Source organism: Bufo gargarizans, chromosome 3, assembly GCF_014858855.1.
Source record: "Bufo gargarizans isolate SCDJY-AF-19 chromosome 3, ASM1485885v1, whole genome shotgun sequence".
Taxonomy (NCBI): Eukaryota; Metazoa; Chordata; class Amphibia; order Anura; family Bufonidae; genus Bufo; species Bufo gargarizans.
In genome coordinates this window covers 163,710,627-163,732,111 of record NC_058082.1, presented here as the reverse complement: position 1 = coordinate 163,732,111, position 21,485 = coordinate 163,710,627, and the positions used below count along the sequence as shown (strand labels likewise).

The 21,485-nt window shown below is 42.9% G+C and overlaps 1 protein-coding gene across 1 annotated transcript in view; it reads right to left on the bottom strand.

Annotated features, from left to right (window-relative positions):
• Positions 1 to 15,252: 15,252 nt before the first annotated feature.
• The window catches only part of CCNT1 (cyclin T1), a 30,401-nt gene continuing 24,168 nt past the window's right edge, over positions 15,253 to 21,485 (bottom strand). Inside the window, exons 7-9 of the mRNA XM_044287566.1 lie at positions 18,502 to 18,665; positions 17,395 to 17,465; positions 15,253 to 16,543 (exon numbers count right to left, since the gene is read on the bottom strand). Coding sequence (XP_044143501.1) covers positions 15,392 to 16,543; positions 17,395 to 17,465; positions 18,502 to 18,665 — 1,387 coding nt within the window. The 3' untranslated portion in view covers positions 15,253 to 15,391. The remainder of the gene's footprint in view (positions 16,544 to 17,394; positions 17,466 to 18,501; positions 18,666 to 21,485) is intronic.

Below are 21,485 nucleotides of genomic sequence, written 5' to 3'. Positions count from 1 at the left end.
ATGCCTAACATATTTCTGGATAATAAATGACCCCCTATACTCTTAGCACCACAAACAAGGCTTGTGTAATGTGAAAACAACCTAGCAGTGCGCAGAGATCACTGCGTCTGTGCCCCAAGAATCTGGTCAGTAGGGCTGTTACAAAGTGCAGTAGTTACCCATCTGATCTGGCTTTTGAAGGAATGAAGCAAACACAAGTCCCTTTTTACATGGCCTCAAACATTTATTTGATGCAATGGATAGATAGAAATGTATTCATAGCAAGATATCAAACATTCATTGTACAAAATTTTTACAACATTCAAGCTGTAGTAAAAAGCCCTTCCTGTAATTTCCCAGCCCCCAAATAAAATGTGGAGATGATTTCTGGGCTCTGGATGCTCACAGCAGAGAGTGCCCTCAATGAGCCGCAGGCCTCTTCACTAGACCAGCACCGTGTTACTTCTATTCCTGAGTCGTTCCCTACTCCCTTATACCAGGCGTACCCTTTTTGCTCTTTGGTCACATAAAAAGGTAAAATATATTTAGCTTATAATCTCTGTCAGTTTTCAGGTAGATGGAAAATGTGCGGGACGGTTCGTCTGCAGTGTGGTTTATGTCCACAGATCTGTACATAGATCATTTCTCAACAGCGATTATACTTTACTGTACAAATAAATGAACATTGTGGATTATCGCCTATAAACACTGAATCTACTCAAACAGCAAAACCTTAAAGGGAGTCTGTCACCTCCATATGGCCATATACAGCGCTCACATGGCTCTGTAGCACACCTATACAGGATTGTAACGGTACCTTTGTCTTTGGACTTGCACCATCAGGAAAAACTAAGTTTAATTCATATGTAAATGAGGGCTTGCAAGTGCCCAGGGGCGGCGTTCAGTGTGTAGGTGCCCAGGCTGCTCTGCCTTCTTTTCACTTTACTCCTCCCCTGCCTTTGCCCGCCCTCCAAGTCTCTTGCCTCATCGATAGGTCCGGACTTGGAGGGCGGGCAAAGGCAGAGGCTGGGGAGGAGTAAAGTGAAAAGAAGGCAGAGCAGCCTGGGCACCTACATAGTGAACGCCGCCCCTGGGCACCTACACAGTGAACGCCGCCCCTGGGCACTTGAGAGTGCTCATTTGCATATGAATTAAAATTAGTTTTTCCTGCTGGTGCAAGTCTAAAGAAAAGAACAAAGGTACCGTTAGAATCCTGTATAGGTGTGCTACAGAGCCATGTAAGTGCTGTATATGGCAATATGGAGGTGACAGACTCCCTTTAATGCCAGTTACCATATAACAATAGCCACTAGAACATAAAGATTTATTAGATGCCCTAATAACAGTAAGCTAGTGGGTATGAGCGCATCCTGAACCGTAAGGGTACGGGCACTCGTAGCGTAAAATCTGTGGATTTTCTGCAGCGGAACTGGATGTGGAAAATCCACAGAGCTTCCAGTAGCAGCAAAGTGCATGGGATTTTAAGGCTACATGATGCCTTTCTGAGAAACGGACGTTTAAAAACGGACCCATTCAATTGTATGGGGGCAGTTGGTCAGTAAAAAACTGACAAGATAGAACATGTTCTATTTTTTTTACGTCCGTTTTTCACTGACAGTCCAAAAAAAAACTGCAGGTTAAATAACCCCATAGACGACCATTGGTCTTAAAACGGTAGTGTACATGTATCCTAAGACATCTCAACCACACGCTACGGAAAAAGTCTGCACCGTAATCAGAATTTTGACATCTGGTGTGGATTTTACATTTATGTCATGGATTTTACCCTTTGCAATGCAGAGGATGAAACCTGCAGGTAAAATCCACAATGTTTTCGCAGCAAAATGCGCACAGTTTGATGCATATATTGTCCCTTCGGATATCAGCCAGATACGCTGCTGATTTTTCACTCCCTGAAATGCCGCAGTGGACCCACTATGTGTGGTGCATTCTTAGGGGCCATTCGCACAGATTATTCTGTCAGCTCAAATTTGGTGCAGATTCATGTCCTTTATTCGCACAGTCACACAATAAACCGTGGCCTCCCATTCAAAACAATGGCAATCCAATGGAATCTGCACCAAATTCAGCCGTGTCAACAGCCCCCAAGTGTATGACACCTATATTATGTGGTCTGCGAAAGGTATGTGCCCTGTAATAGCGCCTGCTCACTAACAACTCTTAGAGCAGCTTGCCCAAATGTACAGAAATGACTTGTATTACCACTTGCAGTGTTAAGCCTCATGCAGACATCCGTGAGATACCGGACTGGCATTGCAGGAGGGCACGGCGTCATTGGTTGCTATGGCGCACGTGAGCTCCTGCAATGCCAGTCCGGTATCTCACGGACCGTGTTCCACGGACGTCTGCATGCGGCTTTAATATGCGTCTGAATTCTCAGATGACAGTGTGGAGATGGTCTATTATCAAGCCAGAGGATATTGACTTTACACTCTAAAATTGGAAGGCTGTGCATGAGAGAAGGGCAGAGGAAGAGAGCGCTCTATCCCAAATGACAAGGGGTTCCTCTAGAAGCAGCCATTATGCTGTGTACATGGTACACAGCAGGAAAACAAAATCAATGCTAATATATTAAAATTAGATCTTAAAAACAACACCAATTACGCCAAATATAAAGACAGAGAACCATCTGGAAAACTCTCCTCGCTGAGCAGCCTGACACCGTTACAACTAACATTTACACATCACAAAAAATGAAGGCAATATCAAGATAAAGCAAGTGCTCACAGTAAACACAAGTACACAGTCTTATCAGAAAGCAAAACTGTCCAGCCAGCGCTGCTCCTACAAGAGGTAGGGGTCTCAGCACCCAGATCCCCCCTCCCCAATGAGAAATCCACTACGATATGTTTGGTTTAATTCTGATAACCTATCCTTGGGGTAGGTCATCAATATCAGGTCAGAGGGTGTCCGACTCCCGGCACCCCTGCCGATCTGCTGCTTTCTCCTCGCCCCCTTTGCGACAGCCGCGCAATGTAGTTACAACCGCTGTTCCCATTCACTTGAAAGAGAGGAGCAGTTGTAATTATACCTCCTGTCCAAGCAGTGGTCGCACGAGCCCCACTACCTCTTCAAGCAGCTGACAGGAGGAGGTGTCGGGAGTTGCACCCCTGCTGATCTGATATTGGGGACAGATCCTGAGCATAGGTCATCAGTATTAAACCAGTACACAACCTCTTAAAATGATAGGCACCTTGACAACTTCTGACTTACAGTATATATGAAGGACAAATAAAAACACAAGTATAAAAGAATTACCAATGACAAACACGCCTCTTGCACTTAATCCTTGCCAGAAAACATTCCTTAAATGACATATTTCGCCAAAGAGCAGCACATTACTATTGCCCATCGTATCCAATCTGATTTCAGCTCTGAAAACAAAAGCAGTGATCTGACTGGTTACTACTGGTGAGTGTTCCTTCTTGTTTGAAGTTTTTATGCATGAGATAATTTATGTGATGCACTACAGCAGCTACCCGATGACGCATATTCAACCACTGGTAGCATACAACTGAATCTTTTTAGGGCCAGACTAGGGATGAGCGAATTTCATATTTTGAAATTCGTTTTCGGTTCATGTTGTGAGATTTACTGAATTGCGTTTTAGACTACATTACCACGGACCAGAACGCAATTCCATGACGGAATGCCTTTAGAGGCATTCCGTCTTAAATGAAGTTTATGGGCTGCAAAATGTATCCATCCAGTTTCCGTTATGCTGGAGTCCATAACGCAATTCAGTAAATACCACAACACAAACCGAAAACTAATTTCAAAATATAAAATTTGCTCATCCCTAGTCCAGACACTAAAATGTTGTCAGTATGGTCATTTTAAAGGGGTTGTGTCATCCGAGACGCTGGTAGCATATCGTTAGGTTTCCCACATGTATCTCTAGAACAGGGCCCCCAAAGGAAAGGAAAGTTCACTGCTCATGTGCGGTGTGCTCTCCATTCACTTCTAAGGGACTTCTGAAAATAGCCAAGTGAGTGCACTTGGTTATTTTCAGAACTCCCATAGAAGTGAATGGAAAGTGCACCATGCATGCACAGTCACCTCTCCATGAGTTCCAGAAATAGCCAAGCTGGCGCTCGCCTTTTTTCGGGAGCTCCCATAGAACTGAATAGAGGGTGGCCGTGTTTTGGGGCCCTTTTCTAGAGATAGGTGTTGGTGCCACCTCTGGATCCGGCACCTATCTGGAGGTGATATGCCACTAATGTCTATTGATACAACCCCTTTAAGTATAAACCCATTCTCCTAGTAATGGAGCTGACATCATCTAAGGCCTTATTCAGATGTCAGTAAATCACAGATGTTTGCTGTCAGTGTTCTCCACGGAAAGCACATGTATCCATTGATTTTAATGATATCTCCTTGTTTTTGCACTGATCGTGGGTCTGTGAAAAACAGCCGTAGCATGCACTACTTTAGTCTGCGATGCAGATCACACATGCCCATTGACATCCATGAAAAATGACTTGCAAAACACAAATGGCATCCATGTCCTGTCACTGATTTTCATTGACCATTGGTAGGAGATGCTCTGGAAATCAGCCTAGCAGTGCACATGGAATATGGATGACACACAGGCCAACAATGGACCCTTCACAGACATCTTGGATGGAACACTGACCGCATTGTCACAAACATCATCCCGGATACAGACGTTTGACTGACGCCTAAAACAGCAATGCGTGGATGAAAATCAATGCTCTACATGCCAGTCTGCAAAAAAAAAAAAAAAAAAAACGGATCCACAAAATACGGATACCTCCCATGTGCATTCTTTATCAGAAGAAAGGGCTAGTCTTATCTGCATGGCCCCATATAGATGAAAGGGTCCGTGAGCTATCCACAGAATATGCAGTTAGCACACGGAAGGAAAGCTTCACATTATAAACAAAATTCATTTAAATATGTCTCACTGGAATTTTAGGCCTAAAGTTGTAGTAGAGCAGAGCACCAAGAAGTTATCGTCTTGAATACCATCTTACTTTTTGCAGTCTTAACAGATATCTTTATATTTCTATATTTATACAGAGCCCTGCACAGACACAGGTTTAAAGGGATACTCCAGCCTTTACAAGAAACGTAAAAAAAAAAAAAAGCTGCATGGTTATTACATACAAAGCAATAGTACAACACTAACCACATCCTAAACATGTATAACTACTTTATTTTTTTTTGTAAAACTGTTGCTCCCTAATTGCCTCTCCTTAGTGCAGCAAGTCCTGTACTACCCCTTTATTCCCCTGACCCCTCTTGCGTATTTCATACTATGTTCCCTCGCACTAGTTCACATATGTGATAATTCAAGTTCCAATAAAACCTATACTTCTTTGCTAAATGCATCATGAATGGCTAATGAATAGAATTATTTACTACAAGACATTTCAGTCACATCAGTAGCATAGCATACAGCTAAGACTCTGTTCACATCATGTCTAAGTCTTCTGCGATGTATGCCATATGTCACCTGTGGACGTAAAACACCATCACATGGCCTGGGATGAGGCCACTGCAGCCTCTTTATAGAGCTGAATTGTGGGGGTGCCGGACCCCTGCTGATCTCGTATTGATGACCCATCCTGAAAATAGGCCATCAATATGAATATCCCAGAGAACCCCTTTAAAGTTATCTATACAGAAAGAAAAAAGTATAGCGGACTCTCTCTTGGCCTCCATCGGGTGAATGGGGCACTATGGATACGTTTGCGTATATGGCACATGCAGGGTTCAAACATGTGAACAGACCCTGACAGCTGGGCTGTGTGTATCTGGCAAGAGACGTCTCTATGCCCATAGTAAATAGTCCCTGTTTGGTAACTAAACATTTTATTACAATAACTAAAATACCCCTACAACCCCTCCCTCAAAAAAAAAAAGAGTAACTTTTGTATTCACATTGCATAGACATATAATGAGAAATGTAGTTCTCCATATAAGCCAGTCTAATTTCAATGAACATGGAAGGATACATAACTCTATATATATTATACACAGATATTTATTTTTTATATTCCCTTTTATGTTTTTGTAAATCTGTTGCTTAGAAAGTGAAAATAAATAAACAGCTAAAGACTCCACCTATAAACAAAATCCAAGAAAGTTATTTCCTGGCATCTCGCGTGGAGGGACATCTCTGTTATTATTGATAGGCCTAGATACAGAAGCCCACACAAAGGTCTCTTTCAGAATAGTGATGAGCAAACTTTCTTGCTCGATTTTCCCAACCAGAACACCACTGCAACCAAGGGGATGAATGACTCCATTAGGGCTCATGCACACGACCGGATGTATTTTGAGGTCTGCAAAAATACGGATGACATACGTGTGCATTCTGGGTTTTGCAGAACGGACCAGCTGGCGCCTAATAGAGCCGTACTAGCCTTGTCCATAATGCGGACAATAATAGGACATGTTCTTTTTTTTTTGCAGAACGTAAATATGGAAACGGAATGCACACGGAGTAACTTCCATTTTTTTACGGACCCATTGAAATGAATGGTTCCGCATAAAAAAACAGAACGGACATGGAAAGGAAATACATTTGTGTGCATGAGCCCTTATACTGACAGCACCCGCTGAGTTTTGTCCTGACAGTGTCAAGACGTAGTGTGTGTAAGAGCGCACTGGATCTCCCGAGTGGTGCCGTCCAGAGCAGAGGGGTGAGTTGTTTTATTTTTTTTGTCAGATGAAGGTTATAGGGGGCCACATGAGACTGGGGTCTGATGAAAAATATTTATTTTCTTATTTTCTTCCTCTAAAACCTAGGTGTGTCTTATGGTCAACGGTACTTTAATACTTTGGCTATCTGGATCCAGCAGTATGTCAACAGTACAGGCTGAACTGGATGGACAGATGTTTTTTTTAAGCTTTATAAACTATGTATGTTACTATATGTATATCAGGCATATTTTTGTATATTTCTCTTTGAGCTACAACATACTATGTTTTATATAAAGTTTGACATTTATTGTTTAAAATATAAAGTAAGATGCAAAAAAATAAATAAAAATATAGCTGGTTCTGCTGAAGGCCTCCCCAAAATGTTCACAATTTTTTCTTCCAGGAAAAAACACATGAAATGGAGTGAGGGAATAGCATTATATTTGGCCAAATTCCTTTACAGTCATCGATACTGTCACACAATAAAAAATATTTTAGGCAATAGGGCAGCAAAATAAATTATTTATGCCTCTGTGTCATGCCTTCATGAACAATGGTACCACCACTGGCATCCAGTAAAATTGCACAGAATCTGCACAGCCATTTAAATTGTTATTGCAATAGAAGTGTTGTGTACAGCTTACGGCCTCATTCACACTTCTGTATTTAGGTCAGTATTTGTAAGCCAAAACGAGGAATGGGACATGCAACATTTTGTGTGGATTTGCCTCTGCAGACTCACTACTAATTGTAAAGAACAAAAAGAAAAGCAGTGTGCCCTCCTTGCCAGTCCCCTGCCGCTCCCGTCCCATTTACCTGGTCTCCTGATGGTCACTACCGTCGATGCTGCACAGTGGTGATATGTAGTTATACATTATTGCTTGAGGCCGGGAAAACGTCAGGACGGGAGTGGCGAGTATAGAGCTTATATTTTTCATTTTATATGATTATCTAACTTCTGTGGTTATTGTTACAAATTTCCGGGTAATCAGCAGCAAAATCCCCAACCATGGGGTTGTTTGCAGGTTTTTATTGGGGATCTTAACTTCCATATTGAAGCCAAGGGGGAAAATCTGTAAAAACTTCCCATGTAAGAAATAAACATGCTACGAATTTAAAAATGCGCACAGTAGGCCAATATCAGCAACATGAGATCTGTTTTGCCTTTTACTATATTCCACGGCAAACATTTCAACCACGAAGTCATACCCAACGGTATGCTCACACGTGGCAGATTTGTTGCAGAAATTCCAGCAATTAAAAATCAGCCCCAAACATCTGAATGGTCTGTTTCTGCAGCATATTTGTACGCTGCACTCTCATTCAGAGAAACTTTTACATAAAATCCACTATGTTATGGAGTGTGTCCTGGCTTTGGCTTACAAATCCTGATACTGACCATACTGAGCCTGTAAAGCCAGAAATCGTACTGGTCACTAGAACAACCTACTGCTGCTGTCATAGTAAGAAGTGTGACTGTAACACACAATAATCATTAGACCCTCCGCACAAATTTCTGTGCGTTTCTGCAACATCTCTGTACCAAAATATGCAATTTCTATCTGCGGATTTTGCTGCAGATTAGATGCGGATTTCATTCGAAAAGGGTGAAATCCGCAGCTAAAACAACAAACATAACGGACATGCTGCAGATTTTGAAAACCGCACAGCAGGCCAATTTCCCCACGGAAACAATCTGCAGAGTGTACATAAGATTTGTGTAATCTCCTACACTTTGCTGGTACTGTACTACACTGCAGTTTTTCCCACACCGGAATCCGCGCTTCCACAGCGTGTGTAGGCCAATTACTGTTTTTTTTTTGTTTCCAAACGATAAAAAAATAAATAATCGGACCAGAGTAAAACCTGGCTACATGGAGATTTTCTGTAGTGTTACCGATTGACTTTGATAGCAAGCAACTCAATGTATTGCACTGGACTGAAGCATAATGCTGCCAGTGTTATCCAATACATTCCAGAACGGTAAGGGTTACATAGCATCATAATCAATATAATGCTATGTGAATCCAGTCAGTGCTGGGAGGTCAGGCTGGGTGCTGCGATACGGACTCGCTGCAGGAGGAACGCTTGTCTGCAAGGGGCCTTACACTACTTCTTACCAAATCAACTTCTGAATTTGGCTCAAAAAACTGCATCAAAATTGCAACAAAAAAAGCTGTGTGACACCACCTTAAGGAGCACAATAACTCAGAAGAGCACCAGCCCCACCTCGCAAACCACTACTGCTGTAAATTTTGAAATATCTGTTCAACGTGTACGTTTTTTCCTTCAAAGCATATCTAAGGGCTCTTTCACACAAGCGGATGCTGTGCGGGTCATCCGCTGCGTGAAAGAGAGCCAAGCCGCGCTCTGGACAGCAGAGACATGGAGCAGTAACATGATTGATAACGCTCTTTGCCTCTCTGTGATCTTTTTACCACAAAGTCACGGTGACAACTTTATCTCACTGTGATTTTGTAGCAAAAAGGGTCACAGAGAGGCACAGGAGCGTTATCAATCATGTTAATGCTCCGTGTCTCTGCTGTTCAGAGCGCGGCTTTGCTCTCTTTCACGCAGCGGATTACCCGCGCGGCATCTGCTCTTGTGAAAGAGCCCTAAACAGTTTTTTCTTTGAAGTAGTGAAGTCTGAAATGTATTTTATTAAAGAAACTACTTGTTTCTGCACTTATATCCCTCACTCCGCACTGATCATTGTCTCTGAACTGCCGGATCAAATCCATACATGGAAGAGACCACTGAGTGATTTATCTCACCCCAGAACTGCATAACATTTCACCTGAGCTCTGGGTTGAGACAAATCACTTAGAAGATGCTGCAGCAGTGTCTGGTCTCTCTCTGCAGTCTTTCTGCCTCCGCAGCTGGTCTTTCTCTTCCTCTCTCCATACATTAGGTACAATGTATCTGGGATTTCAGGGTAACAAATGCCCCTTCATCAGATAACACAAAGGATCTAAAATATCCATAAACTTCAATGGGCTTTGTATGGATTCTGTCTACCAATGTGATCAGTCAATTCAGAGACTGAACAGTGCAGGTGCGTGAGGAGGTTGGGGGAAATAAGTGAAAAATGTAACTTTTCTTTAATATATCACAGAAAGAGATGAATGAATTTCCGCATATGAAATTCGTTCACACTTTATTTGGTGGTAAAAGGTGAATTGCGTTATGGATTCCGTTACCACGAACCATAACGCAATTCTATGCCGGAATGCCTTTGGAGGCATTCCGTTATTCATTCCGTCATAATAGAAGTCTATGGGCTGCAAAACGGATCTGTCCCGTTTCCGTCATGCAGGAGAAGACTCCCCTGCATAACGGAAATGGGACGGATCTATTTTGCAGCCCATAGACTTCTATTATGACGGAATGAATAACGGAATGCCTCTAAAGGCATTCCGGCATAGAATTGCGTTATGGTCCGTGGTAACGGAATCCATAACGCAATTCACCTTTTACCACCAAATAAAGTGTGAACGAATTTCAAAATATGAAATTCGCTTATCTCTAATCACAGAGTTCACTATTTTTACCTTTTAGGCTCTTAAAGAACACTTTGACTATAACTTGATTATCCCACACAAAAAAAAAAATATTAAAAGTTCAGCTATGTAAAAGAAAAGACAAAATAACAAACAATTACTGGCACGAACCTGCGCACACATGCGAACACAGACCAATCAATGATTAATTATTTACAACTGTGTCACAGTCCATTTAAATCCTAAAACAATAGAGTAATATGATGCGTCTGGCGAGAAACATTCAGGTAAAGCCAGCAGTGTGCAAAACCATTTATCTCAATACAAACTACACAACAAAATATCATTCTGGAAATAAATTACTACATGACTACCTTGAATAACTAATTCCTGAGAAGAATTTTTTGTCTCTAAGTAAACACGTGTCTTACCAGTGCACATACAGTGGATACCTGCAAGGCCTCTTTCTTACACTATTAAACAGCCTGACGTAATGAGAATTTTACCTAAGGTAATCATAGAGTACGCCGGTTTTGGCATATCTCCCCATGATGTTCTGAAGCAGATGGAGATCATGTGTGATGGAGTGGGGAAGTCACTTCATACTAAAACAAAAGGCTTCAAGAAAATCTAGCGTAAAATACTAACTTCTCATTTATTCATTCCCTAGGCACGTCATAATTTGCTTTCAACACTATTATTACAAGTTATGGTCCGTGGTAGCGGAATCCATAATGGAATTCTTAGATAACACAAGTTCGCTCAACACTATTCTTAGGCCATAGTAGTCAGTAGCCTCTGTATTGTCTCCATGGTGTTTTCTCATCCGTATTTTCTCCCATGTATCAAATACAGATAATACAGTAATATTGTGATAATTTAGCTCCCCCTTCATGCAATCTCAGCACATGAAAAAAACAGGATAGCAGGGCAAATAACAGGGGAATACTCAGTACCAGAAATTCCCTTGAAATGTGAATATATGACATATTGTTATATATCATATTAGGGGAAAGTTGTGCTGCCTGTAGTTCCCCATCAGAGTTCCTGTCTCAGTGTTTGTGTGTGAGACCCCTGCTGACAAAAAACGTAAAGGGCCAAGCAGGGTCTGAGTGCATATCACACCACGCATTCCTGCCTGCACTAACAATAATACACATTCACCGCGTGATTGTAATTGTTTTTCTTTATATCAAAAGGTGCACTTAAAGGGGTTCTCTGGGATTTAAAACAATGACCTATACTTAGGATAGGCCATCAATATCAGATTGAAGAGGTTGTGGCTCTGGTGCTCATTACTAGGCTCAGTGCTGTACATTTTGTAGCAGCTGAGTATGATACTACACATACAGGGGCGGACTGGCCATAGACACTACAGGGAAATTACCCATTGGGCCGACCGAGCCCTCCTCAAGCCACCGACCAGGTTCTCAGTATTATTAATGCTAGGAGTATCAGGTACTCAAGCACCTGGCCAACAGCCACAGGAGCCCTCCTGCATTCAACTGTATCGCCATCCTCAGGACAGTGATAAGCCGAATGCACACGGCCGTGTTCCGTGGTATGCCGGGCTGGATTCCTGTTCAGAGCAGGAGCGCACGGCGTCATTGGTTGCTATGACGCCGCTGCACTACAGTAATACACTATATGAGTGTATTACTGTACTGCAGCGGCGGCATGAAGCGCACGGTGTCATAGCAACCAATGACGCCGTGCGCTCCTGCTCTGAACAGGAATCCAGCCCGGCATACCACGGACCGCTCTCAGCCGCGGAACACGGCCGTGTGCATGAGGCCATACAGTTGAATACTGCAGCAGGAGTGGCAGTATTTTGTTCTGCACTGTGTATTTTGTGCTACAAATGGTATAGTATTGCTGGCCCTGCCTTCTGTCAATTTTTAACCCCTGTACAATATGGGGCCGCTTTTATTTTTTTTTATTTTTTTTAAGGACCAATTTAAGTTCCCAGTCCGCCACTGTACATGTAGTTCTGTCCCATTCTTATAAATGAGATGAGCCACAGCAAGCTGCAGTACCACACAAAGCCGCTAGAAATGTACAGCATTGAGCCTGGTAAGCAAAGAGGCCGCAGAGCTCAGAGTTGGCGCTTTATGCACATGAACACGTGAGGCCCGTGCCATATCGCATACGCAAGATACGAAACAGTACGGAGACGCGGAGCGGAAGCCCACAGAATCACCACAGAGCTCTTCAGTGGCATTTCGGCCCGTGCCTCCACATCGCAAAAAAATTTAATATGTTCTATTTCTTTCCTGTGCGCACTGAACCTTGCGGATTGTGGACGCATTCAAGTGAATGGGTCTGCATCCGCAAATGGCAGGCACATGGCCGCTGCCTGTGCATTGTGGACCACTATTTGCAGTCCACAGCACGGGGCGCACTTGTTCGTGTGCATAAGCCCTTACTGAGAGTCGGTAGGAATGGCCCATCTTAAGGACAACCCCAAACAACCTCTATAAGTTCCCTTGTGGGATTGCATGTGCTGCCTCACTAAAGAGAAGAATTTCCACTTTTTCTTGTAACATTGTGTTTGCCAACAAGTCCCTCACACATAGATTGGGAATATAGTTCCCACAGAATTTTATGGACCCATACTGTTCTGTCAGCCAGTAAATATATTACTGCACACTGCAACTCATGCTGTGGTACATAATCTTTAGCTGAAGCATTGCAAAACCCTGCGTACTAAAGCTGGCTACGCACATTAGATCGAAAGTGCTAGCTGGCGGTCTAATGTGCATGGAGGTTAAAGAAATTAGTGGGGGTCTCAGCATCATAATCAGTCACAACTTTTGATATGTCTCGAAAAGTTTTGTAAAAGGTTAGTGACCCTTTAATGATAAACTATGGTAATAAAATTATTCAATAGAGACTTGTTAATGGAGTTCCTATTCCTACTATTTACTACACATTGGATTAAATGAGATTAGATTATTGAGTTTAGATTTAGCGGAAGCGCTTGCATCAAATACTGACAAATACTACCAGCATATCATCTCCAGTGCCAGGTATAGTAGAGCAATCATTGCGCCCCAGTGCTGGTTTTCTGAATAAATACATGTGCACTTCTTCTTTTCACTTAAAGGCTATGAAAACCTTTGGAGGCAATTATTGTATGACTGCATTTTACTCATTTTGGGGGAAAAATCATTTGAGTTTGTCTTTAATAAACATTTTTAGCAGTTTTTGTCATAAACGGTTATGTTTTAGCCTAGCTTCAAGCATCCTACTTTCACTTTACTTAGATAACCTGAACCTTGCACGCTGAACTAGAAACACAAGTTCACTCGTCCCTAATTAGAAAGCTAAGAAGTGAGCTATAATGAGTGTTTCTGTGCTCTCAGGAGAGCTCATGCGACGCAGTGTAAACACATGACCTGCTTTTAGAGAATCTCAACCTGTACAAAGAAAGGGGCTGACTTTTTTTTTTTTTAAATAAAGGACCAATTGAAAACAGGATTTTGAGCTAAAAATGAGTACAATACAATAAAAAAAGGTGTCCATAGCCTTTAAGTTTGTTCTGTTGCCCATTATACTAAAGAGACCACATACTGTCAAGGGAGCAATCAGTAGCTCTGAGCTTCCAGACTACTCCAACACTATTCAATCAGCTCGAGCTGTGTAACAGCAGGTCTTGATTGTATTAGTGGGAGAAGGGGTTTTTCTAATTATTACTAAAGTCTAATTTCCTGAATGGATTTTGTAGCACTATCGATATAATAAAAATAATTATCATTATCACAGAGCATTAGATCAGACCAGCATTAAATGACACATACATACGCCAAAAACCATCAATGATAGATGGAATAGTAAGAACGGTCATATTTAAAGCAGCAGACTAAGGCCTCATGCACACGACCGTTTTTTTTTAAGGTCCGCAAAAACGGGGTCTGTAGGTCCGTGATCTGTGACCGTTTTTTCGTCCGTGGGTCTTCCTTGTTTTTTTGAGGATCCACAGACATGAAAAATGAAAAAAAAATCTAAGTCAAGTTTGCCATTGAAATGATAGGAAAAAACGGACACGGATCACGGACACGGATGACAATCTTGTGTGCATCCGTGATTTTTCACTGACCCATTGACTTGAATGGGTCCGTGAACCGTTGGCCGTGAAAAAAATAGGACAGGTCATATTTTTTTCACGGCCAGGAAACACGGATCACGGTCTCGGCTGCAAAACGGTGCATTTTCCGATTTTTCCACGGACCCATTGAAAGTCAATGGGTCAGCGAAAAAAAAAACGGAAAACGGCACAACGGCCACGGATGCACACAACGGTCGTGTGCATGAGGCCTAAGGCCTCTTGCGCACAAACAGGTTTTTTTTTCCGTTTCCGTCCCGTAAAAACGGAACCATTCATTTCAATAGATCTGCAAAAAAAAACGGAAGGTACTCCGTATGCCTTGTTTCCGTATTTCTGTTCAAAGATAGAACATGTCCTATTATTGTCCGCATTACGGACAAGGATAGTACTATTCTATGAAGGGCCAGCTGTTCCATTCCGCAAAAAAAACGGAATGCACACGGATGTCATCCGTATGTTTTGAGGACCGCAAAATACTGAAAAAGCCATATGGTTGTGTGCAAGAGACCTTAGAGTGAATTATTACTACACAGTTTAAAATATCTAACACAGTGCAGAAAAGTGAACAACCACCATGTATGGGGACTGAACAGTCCGCCATCATTAAACCTCACTGTCAAGCCTCTTTATAACTTTGCATTTACACGTATTCCAAATGCGCACAAAATTTCCATGCAGAAAAACATTTCAGTGTCAATCCTGATAGAGATAATGGTGCTCACGTAAAGTACCTGGACATGCTAGTAAAAAAAAAAAAAAAAAAAAAAACGGACCTCAAATTTGTAGCCTTGAAAATCTCAATACAAAGCTTGTGGCTCTGCATGTTAACGGCAAGGAACTTTTAAAACATACACCCCTACTTAAAAAGGAGACAGATGAGACAAGACATTGTGAAGCTGCGGCGGTTTTGAAAGTGGCCGACAAGAACGCCAGCTGTTGTATGAACTCTAGACAAAAGAAAAAAAAAAAGGACACAAAGAAATACGATTTTTAAAATGTAACTTAAGACATGAGATACATGACAAAGTATATGGAAGAACACAGAGAAAATATGCTGGTAAAATAGTGGCTATAAAACCCTTTCATGCAAGTCTGAAGATGCGTACTTCAGTTACTTGGGGAGTGGCGGCAAAGGTGGAGGTGGCTCAGCAGGAAGTGGAGGAGCTCTGGCTTTGTCTGTGTTGCCCGGCCTGGGCCTGCGATAATCCCCAAACTGATGCAAATACTGAGCTGACTGCATGGGCTGCACTCCCTGTGCACTCAGCAGTGAATGCAGCATGTTTACTGTGTCTTGGTAATCAATAACTTTAGATGCACTGTGCCCATTGGCACCAGAGGAGGACTCCCTCTCTGTTTTGCCATGACTACTGCGTGATCTGTGAGATGCTTGTGCCACAGGTGCGTCAGATGTGGGAGTTTTGGAAGTCCTCCTTAGTTTATGAAAAGAGGGATCATGGCCGCTGACATCATCTGAGGGAGGTCTCTTTCGAGAAGGTAATGTTTTGTGAGAGGAGCTACTGAAAGAAGATCGCTTGCTATTTGAGCTGCTGGATGAGTCCGAGTGGTGTTGACGGTGAGACTGGCTGTTGTGGTGGTGATGATGGTGATGAGAAGATGAAGAACTACTCCTGTGTTTTTCCCTACTTCTGCTGCTGTTACCACCACTCTCTTCCGTTGGCACTTTAACAGAAACTTTGCCCTCCTCCGATTTATCCCGGTTAGGTACAGGAAGATGCATTTTCAGACTGGTAGACTTGTCTGTCCGTTCATGACTGACTTCATGCAAGGGAATCTTTAAAATGATGGGCGACGTGTGGCTCTCCTTCTCTCGATCTCTCTGCTGCTGAATGAGTAGGTTTTGGGCAGCACTTGCATATTGCTCTTTTAGGTTGGCTCCCATATGTTCTAGCTGTCGTTTCTGTGCAGCTAATTCTTCGGCATGCTTCGCACGGTACTCCTTTAGTGACACTTTTGCAGTGGTAGGTGGTTTGCTTACAGCTAGCTGGGCCTGATCTGTGAATGCATTGTGTTCTGTAGTCCTTTGTGGCTGCCTCTGGCTCGGTATCAGAGTTCCCCACGAACTCCCAGACATCACAGAATCCACTTTTGATCCAGAGAATGAATGAGAAGAAGCATCAGACAAGGGGGAAGATATAAAACCACCGCGAGAGCACATTCGAAGTATGGCCTGGTCGGAAAGATGGTCACTGCTATCCACATCATCAAAACCATCGTCTTTAGATTTGCCGACTGTTGGAGTGGTCTGAATGACAAAACAAATACAAGTATACTTAGAAGAGGCCTAAAATCATTTACCTGTCGGAACGAGTGACAAACAAAACTGGGTTGGCTAACACGTCATGACTTTAAATGTACAGTTTAGATGTTGGCATCACACTATCCCTATCTTTGCCAGGACAGTTTTCACAATTTTGACATCCACAAAAAAAAACTGCATTATAAAATAAAAAAATCATATTTTACACCCATACCCATGTAGACCCCTGGTACCTGTGAAAATGCCACTCAGCACTTCATGCAATATTGCATCAAATCATAAAATCTGTTTCTACCAGAAGCAATGGTGCAAGATGGACAAACAGCGGCACCCCACGGGCCCCACTGACTTATAACTGGACCTGTCAGGTTTCCCCGAGTTGTCTACCCTACAGTGCTATCTGCAATTTGGTATCCGCTGCATGTGTGAACATAGCCTTAACTTCCCATTTCTCTAATCTGGTCCATATTATAAATTGAATATATCTTTATATTGCTTTAATATGAAATTCACTTAGCCCCTGAACATGGCAGCATTGTGTCTCTGCTTTGTACATCCTTGGCAGTGCATGAATAGAGAATATTTTTTTTTTTTTCATGAATCTAGCAAGAAAAACAATTGTGCCATATTATTATGCAGGGGAACCAGTGCGATGCTGTACAGCCTCCTACACACGCTGCATCCATGAGACCCAAGTCAGCAGCATAGGGCTTTCTTATGCTGTCAAAATTGAACTAATATGTTTACATTGTGGGCACCAAAAAACAGCATCTACATTGGTTTATATAGTGATATGTGTTTGCAATGTATAAGTAACATATTATTAGTAGACTTACCCTCCAGTTTCTTACACGCTTCAAGCGGCTGGGCGTTCTCTCTAAGATCTGGAGAAATTCATGTGTCAGCTCTGCAAATAATACACATATAGTTACAGTCAAGGTGACACTCTACAAAACTACAAACATTATACTCTGCAAATCAATGCATGACACCTGAAGTAACACACAACGCCTGTGCCTACCTTGCATGCACTGTGCACCCGAGGGTATAATTAAATCTCCAAACCTACATTTACAATGTGTGGTCTATACTGAAAGTCACATTCAGAAGTAGTATATATTGAAATATCATCAAGTTAATAAAGGGGTTTTCCGAGATTCTGATATTGCATTTATTATTTCTTCAAATCTTATTAATGTATATAACTGCATATTACAAAACTACACATTTTCCATGTTAAACAGTGGAAAACCAAAAAGTTAATATACATATGGAATGCTGCATAAGAGGAAGTCTACAAGAATTGAAACCTACAAAACCTGTAGGAAATTATGGATACCGAATTGAACCATTAATAGTACAGTCAAACATACGAGTACATACTGAAAAAAAGTATGACAAGGGTGGTATAGAAGCACCAGCTAGCAAGATCCAATATTGAGCAACCTATTTGGAGGGAACTATGTCGAGTAGGGCCATGCTATATCTGGGGAAGAGTATATGCTATCCTCCAGATGTGTAGGGGAGAGGGAGATATAATATCATGATGATGACGTACAGAGCATTAAAATAAGGAGCTATAGCACCGAAAAATACAAGCTTAACAATGGAGCAGAGTATTCTAGGTGAAATGAAGTCCTCTCTGCGTGAGCAAGAAGAGTCTGAGATGCCCCCAGATTGACAAGTTTCCATAAGGTTACACGATGCAATCTGTGGACCTGCAAAGCACTTACGGACGTCTGAGGGGACCCTTAGTGTCTGTGTCAGACAATCACGGTACAAGAAAGGAAGGGGTACAGCAGTGGGGCTGAATAGCTCAAATGTGCACGTGCAAAATACAGAGAGAAGGAAAAAGACCTAACATATGCAAGTCGGACACATTTCTGGTTGATCTAATAAACATCTACAGTTACATAAGTAATGTAAAACCTAAAGATACAAACCATCCAAAAGCTTCAGTGTCACTGTCACATCCACATACTCCCACCATGGTTTCCCATCTGTTGACACTGGGATCTCCCAGTTAGACCACTTGCACGCCAAATGGATGCAGACACATGCCACTACCGGAGGGGTGTATTGAAGGCTGAACGTAGTTAAATGCAGACTACGAGAAAACAGATTAAAAATTACATGTGACAACAACTTTGAATAAAGGGTTTTCATGAATAAATTGGACATCACTCTGGGCGTGCCTGAAATAGACCATTACTTACCTAAAAGATTCCTACCCGTCGGCTGTTTTTACCCAGCTGCAGCATTGATTTATCACATGTTGTAGATGTAATGTCACCGCTGCAGCCAGGTCAACAGAGCCTAACCGGGAGAATTGGAGTGGCAGCTCAGGATTTGCAAGGTAAGTAATGGTCTGTTATTTATTTCAGGTACGCCCTGAGTGATGTACAATATATTTCTGAAACCTGACAACCCCTAAAAAAAAATGGTAATAGACACTTGAAGTTCTCCAGCCGTATATCAACCAAGCAAGCATGTGTTTTGAATGGGGACAGGGGAAATCCAGCTCATCAACAATGAGAACAAAAGAGCCGGCATGTTGAAATGCAATACGCCTAATCCTTCTTTTCCCTAAAACCTGCCCTCAAGGAGGAGTTGAGACACCACCATACACACTGGACAGCCTGTACTGCTAAGATCAGCAAGTTTGGCTGACATTAATCCAATGTGTATGGACTAGTGTTCATCGAGCACCAAAGTGCTCGGGTGCTCGAGTAGAACACTTTGGGATGCTCGGTAGAGCACCAAAGCACAATGGAAGTCAATGGGAGAACCCGGGCATTAAACCAGGCACCCCCTGCTCTGAAGAGGGGAGGGTGTCTGGTTCATAGGAAAAGGTCAGAAATTAATGGAAACAGCACTGAAATGGTTCTGGAACAGCATAGGGAGGATGCCTGGGTGCATCTTGGACTCCCAGGTCGCTGCTGGGAACGATGTTGTCTGAGTAGTACGCCACTTTTACAGACTGACAATAATACGCACCAAACCGAAGATAAAATCGATTTTAGAGGAAAAATTGTTAGGAAACATTCTTTCCTGTATATTTACTTGTATATAAAGTGCAAGGGCTGCCAAAAATTACAAGGAAGAGGCACTCCGATACAACCTGTATATCACATAAAGGAAGGCCTCATTCACATTGTGGTACAATTGTTCATTGTAGTGGGACTCCTACACTCATAAAGCCTATGCACTAAGTGAAAGGGCTGCCAAAAATTACAAGAAACCGGCACTCTAATACACCCTTTAGTACACAAAGGAGGGCATCATACACACCCTTGAAAAATTATGATTGATGGTCTGCTGGTGACCCTCAAAAACATTAGGAGCAAGGGCCTGCTGGTGACCCTCTAAAACATTAGGGACGAGGGCCTGCTGATGATCTGACCATCTAAAACATTAGGGGTGAGGGTCTGCTGCTGATCTGGCCTTCTAAAACATTAGGGGTGAGGGCCTGCTGCATGAGCTGACCATCTAAAACATTAGGGGTGAGGGTCTGCTGCTGATCTGGCCTTCTAAAACATTAGGGGTGAGGGACTGCTGCAGAGCTGACAATCTAAAACATTAGGGGTGAGGGTCTGCTGCTGAGCTGACCCTCAAAAACATTAGGAGCGAGGACAGCCTTATAAGCATGTTGATATGATGGAGAAGAGTCAACCTGTCAGCATTTTCAGTTGACAGTCGGATGCGCTTATCAGTTATTATGCCCCAGCAGCACTAAATACCCGCTCTGATAAAATGCTGGCGGCAGGGCAGGCCAGCACCTCCAAGGCATAGAGCGCCAGTTTGTGCCCCGTGTCCAGCGCTGACACGGTCTGCTATATACTCCTTCACCATCTTCCAAAACTTTTGCTGGCGGGGTGTCATGAAACTGTCCCAGGCCTTGGAGAGTGTTGCCCTGCCTCTGTTGAAACTGCTGTGTGTTCCCCTTGTCTCCCCTCCTGGATTGCCCAAGGAACTACATACTCTGCCGCCAGCATTGTCAGGTGGAAATTTTTGGAACAATTTTTCCACAAGGACCATCTGGTATTGCACCATTTTGCTAGTCCTCTCCACCACAAGAATGAGAAATGAGAAGTTCTCTTTGTAGCGGGGGTCGAGAAGGATGAACAACCAGTAATCAGTGTTGGCCAAAATGGGAGGGTCACGGGAAACGCAGCATAACATAAAGTCAGCCATGTGTGCCAGAGTCCCAACAGACAAGACTTCGCTGTCCTCATAAGGAGGATGACTCTCAATCTCCTCATCCTCTTCGGCCCATCCACGCTGAACAGATGGAATAAACCTGCTATGGGTACTACCCTCTGTAGCGGAGGCAACCGTCTCCTGCTCCTCCTCTTCATCATCCAATTCGCTCTGAGAAGATGAACTGAGGGTGGTCTGGCTATCACCATGTGTACTGTCTTCCCCAATTTCCCCCTCTTCCACATGCAAAGCGTCCGCCTTCATTGTGAGCAGCGAGCGTTTCAGTAGACACAGAAGTGGGATGGTTACACTGATAATAGCGGCATCGCCACTCACCATCTGTGTTGATTCCTCAAAGTTGCATAAAACCTCATCCATGCCCACTTGTCGCTTGTAAAGAGCGGAAGCTGACTGGAAAGGCGACGGCCATCATGCAGCTGGTATTCCACTACTGCCCTCTGCTGCTCACAAAGCCTGGCCAACATGTGGAACGCGGAGTTCCAGTGCGTGCTCACGTCGCACAATACTCGGTGAGCTGGCAATTGCAAGCGCTGCTGTAGCGTTGCCAGACCGGCGGCAGCTGTAGATGACTTTCGGAAATGTTTACACACGCAGTGCACCTTCACCAGTAGCTCAGGCAAATTGTGGTAGGTTTTGGGAAACCGCTGAACCACTAAGTTGAACACGTGGGCTAGGCATGGGTTGTGTGTGAGCTTGCCGAGCTCCA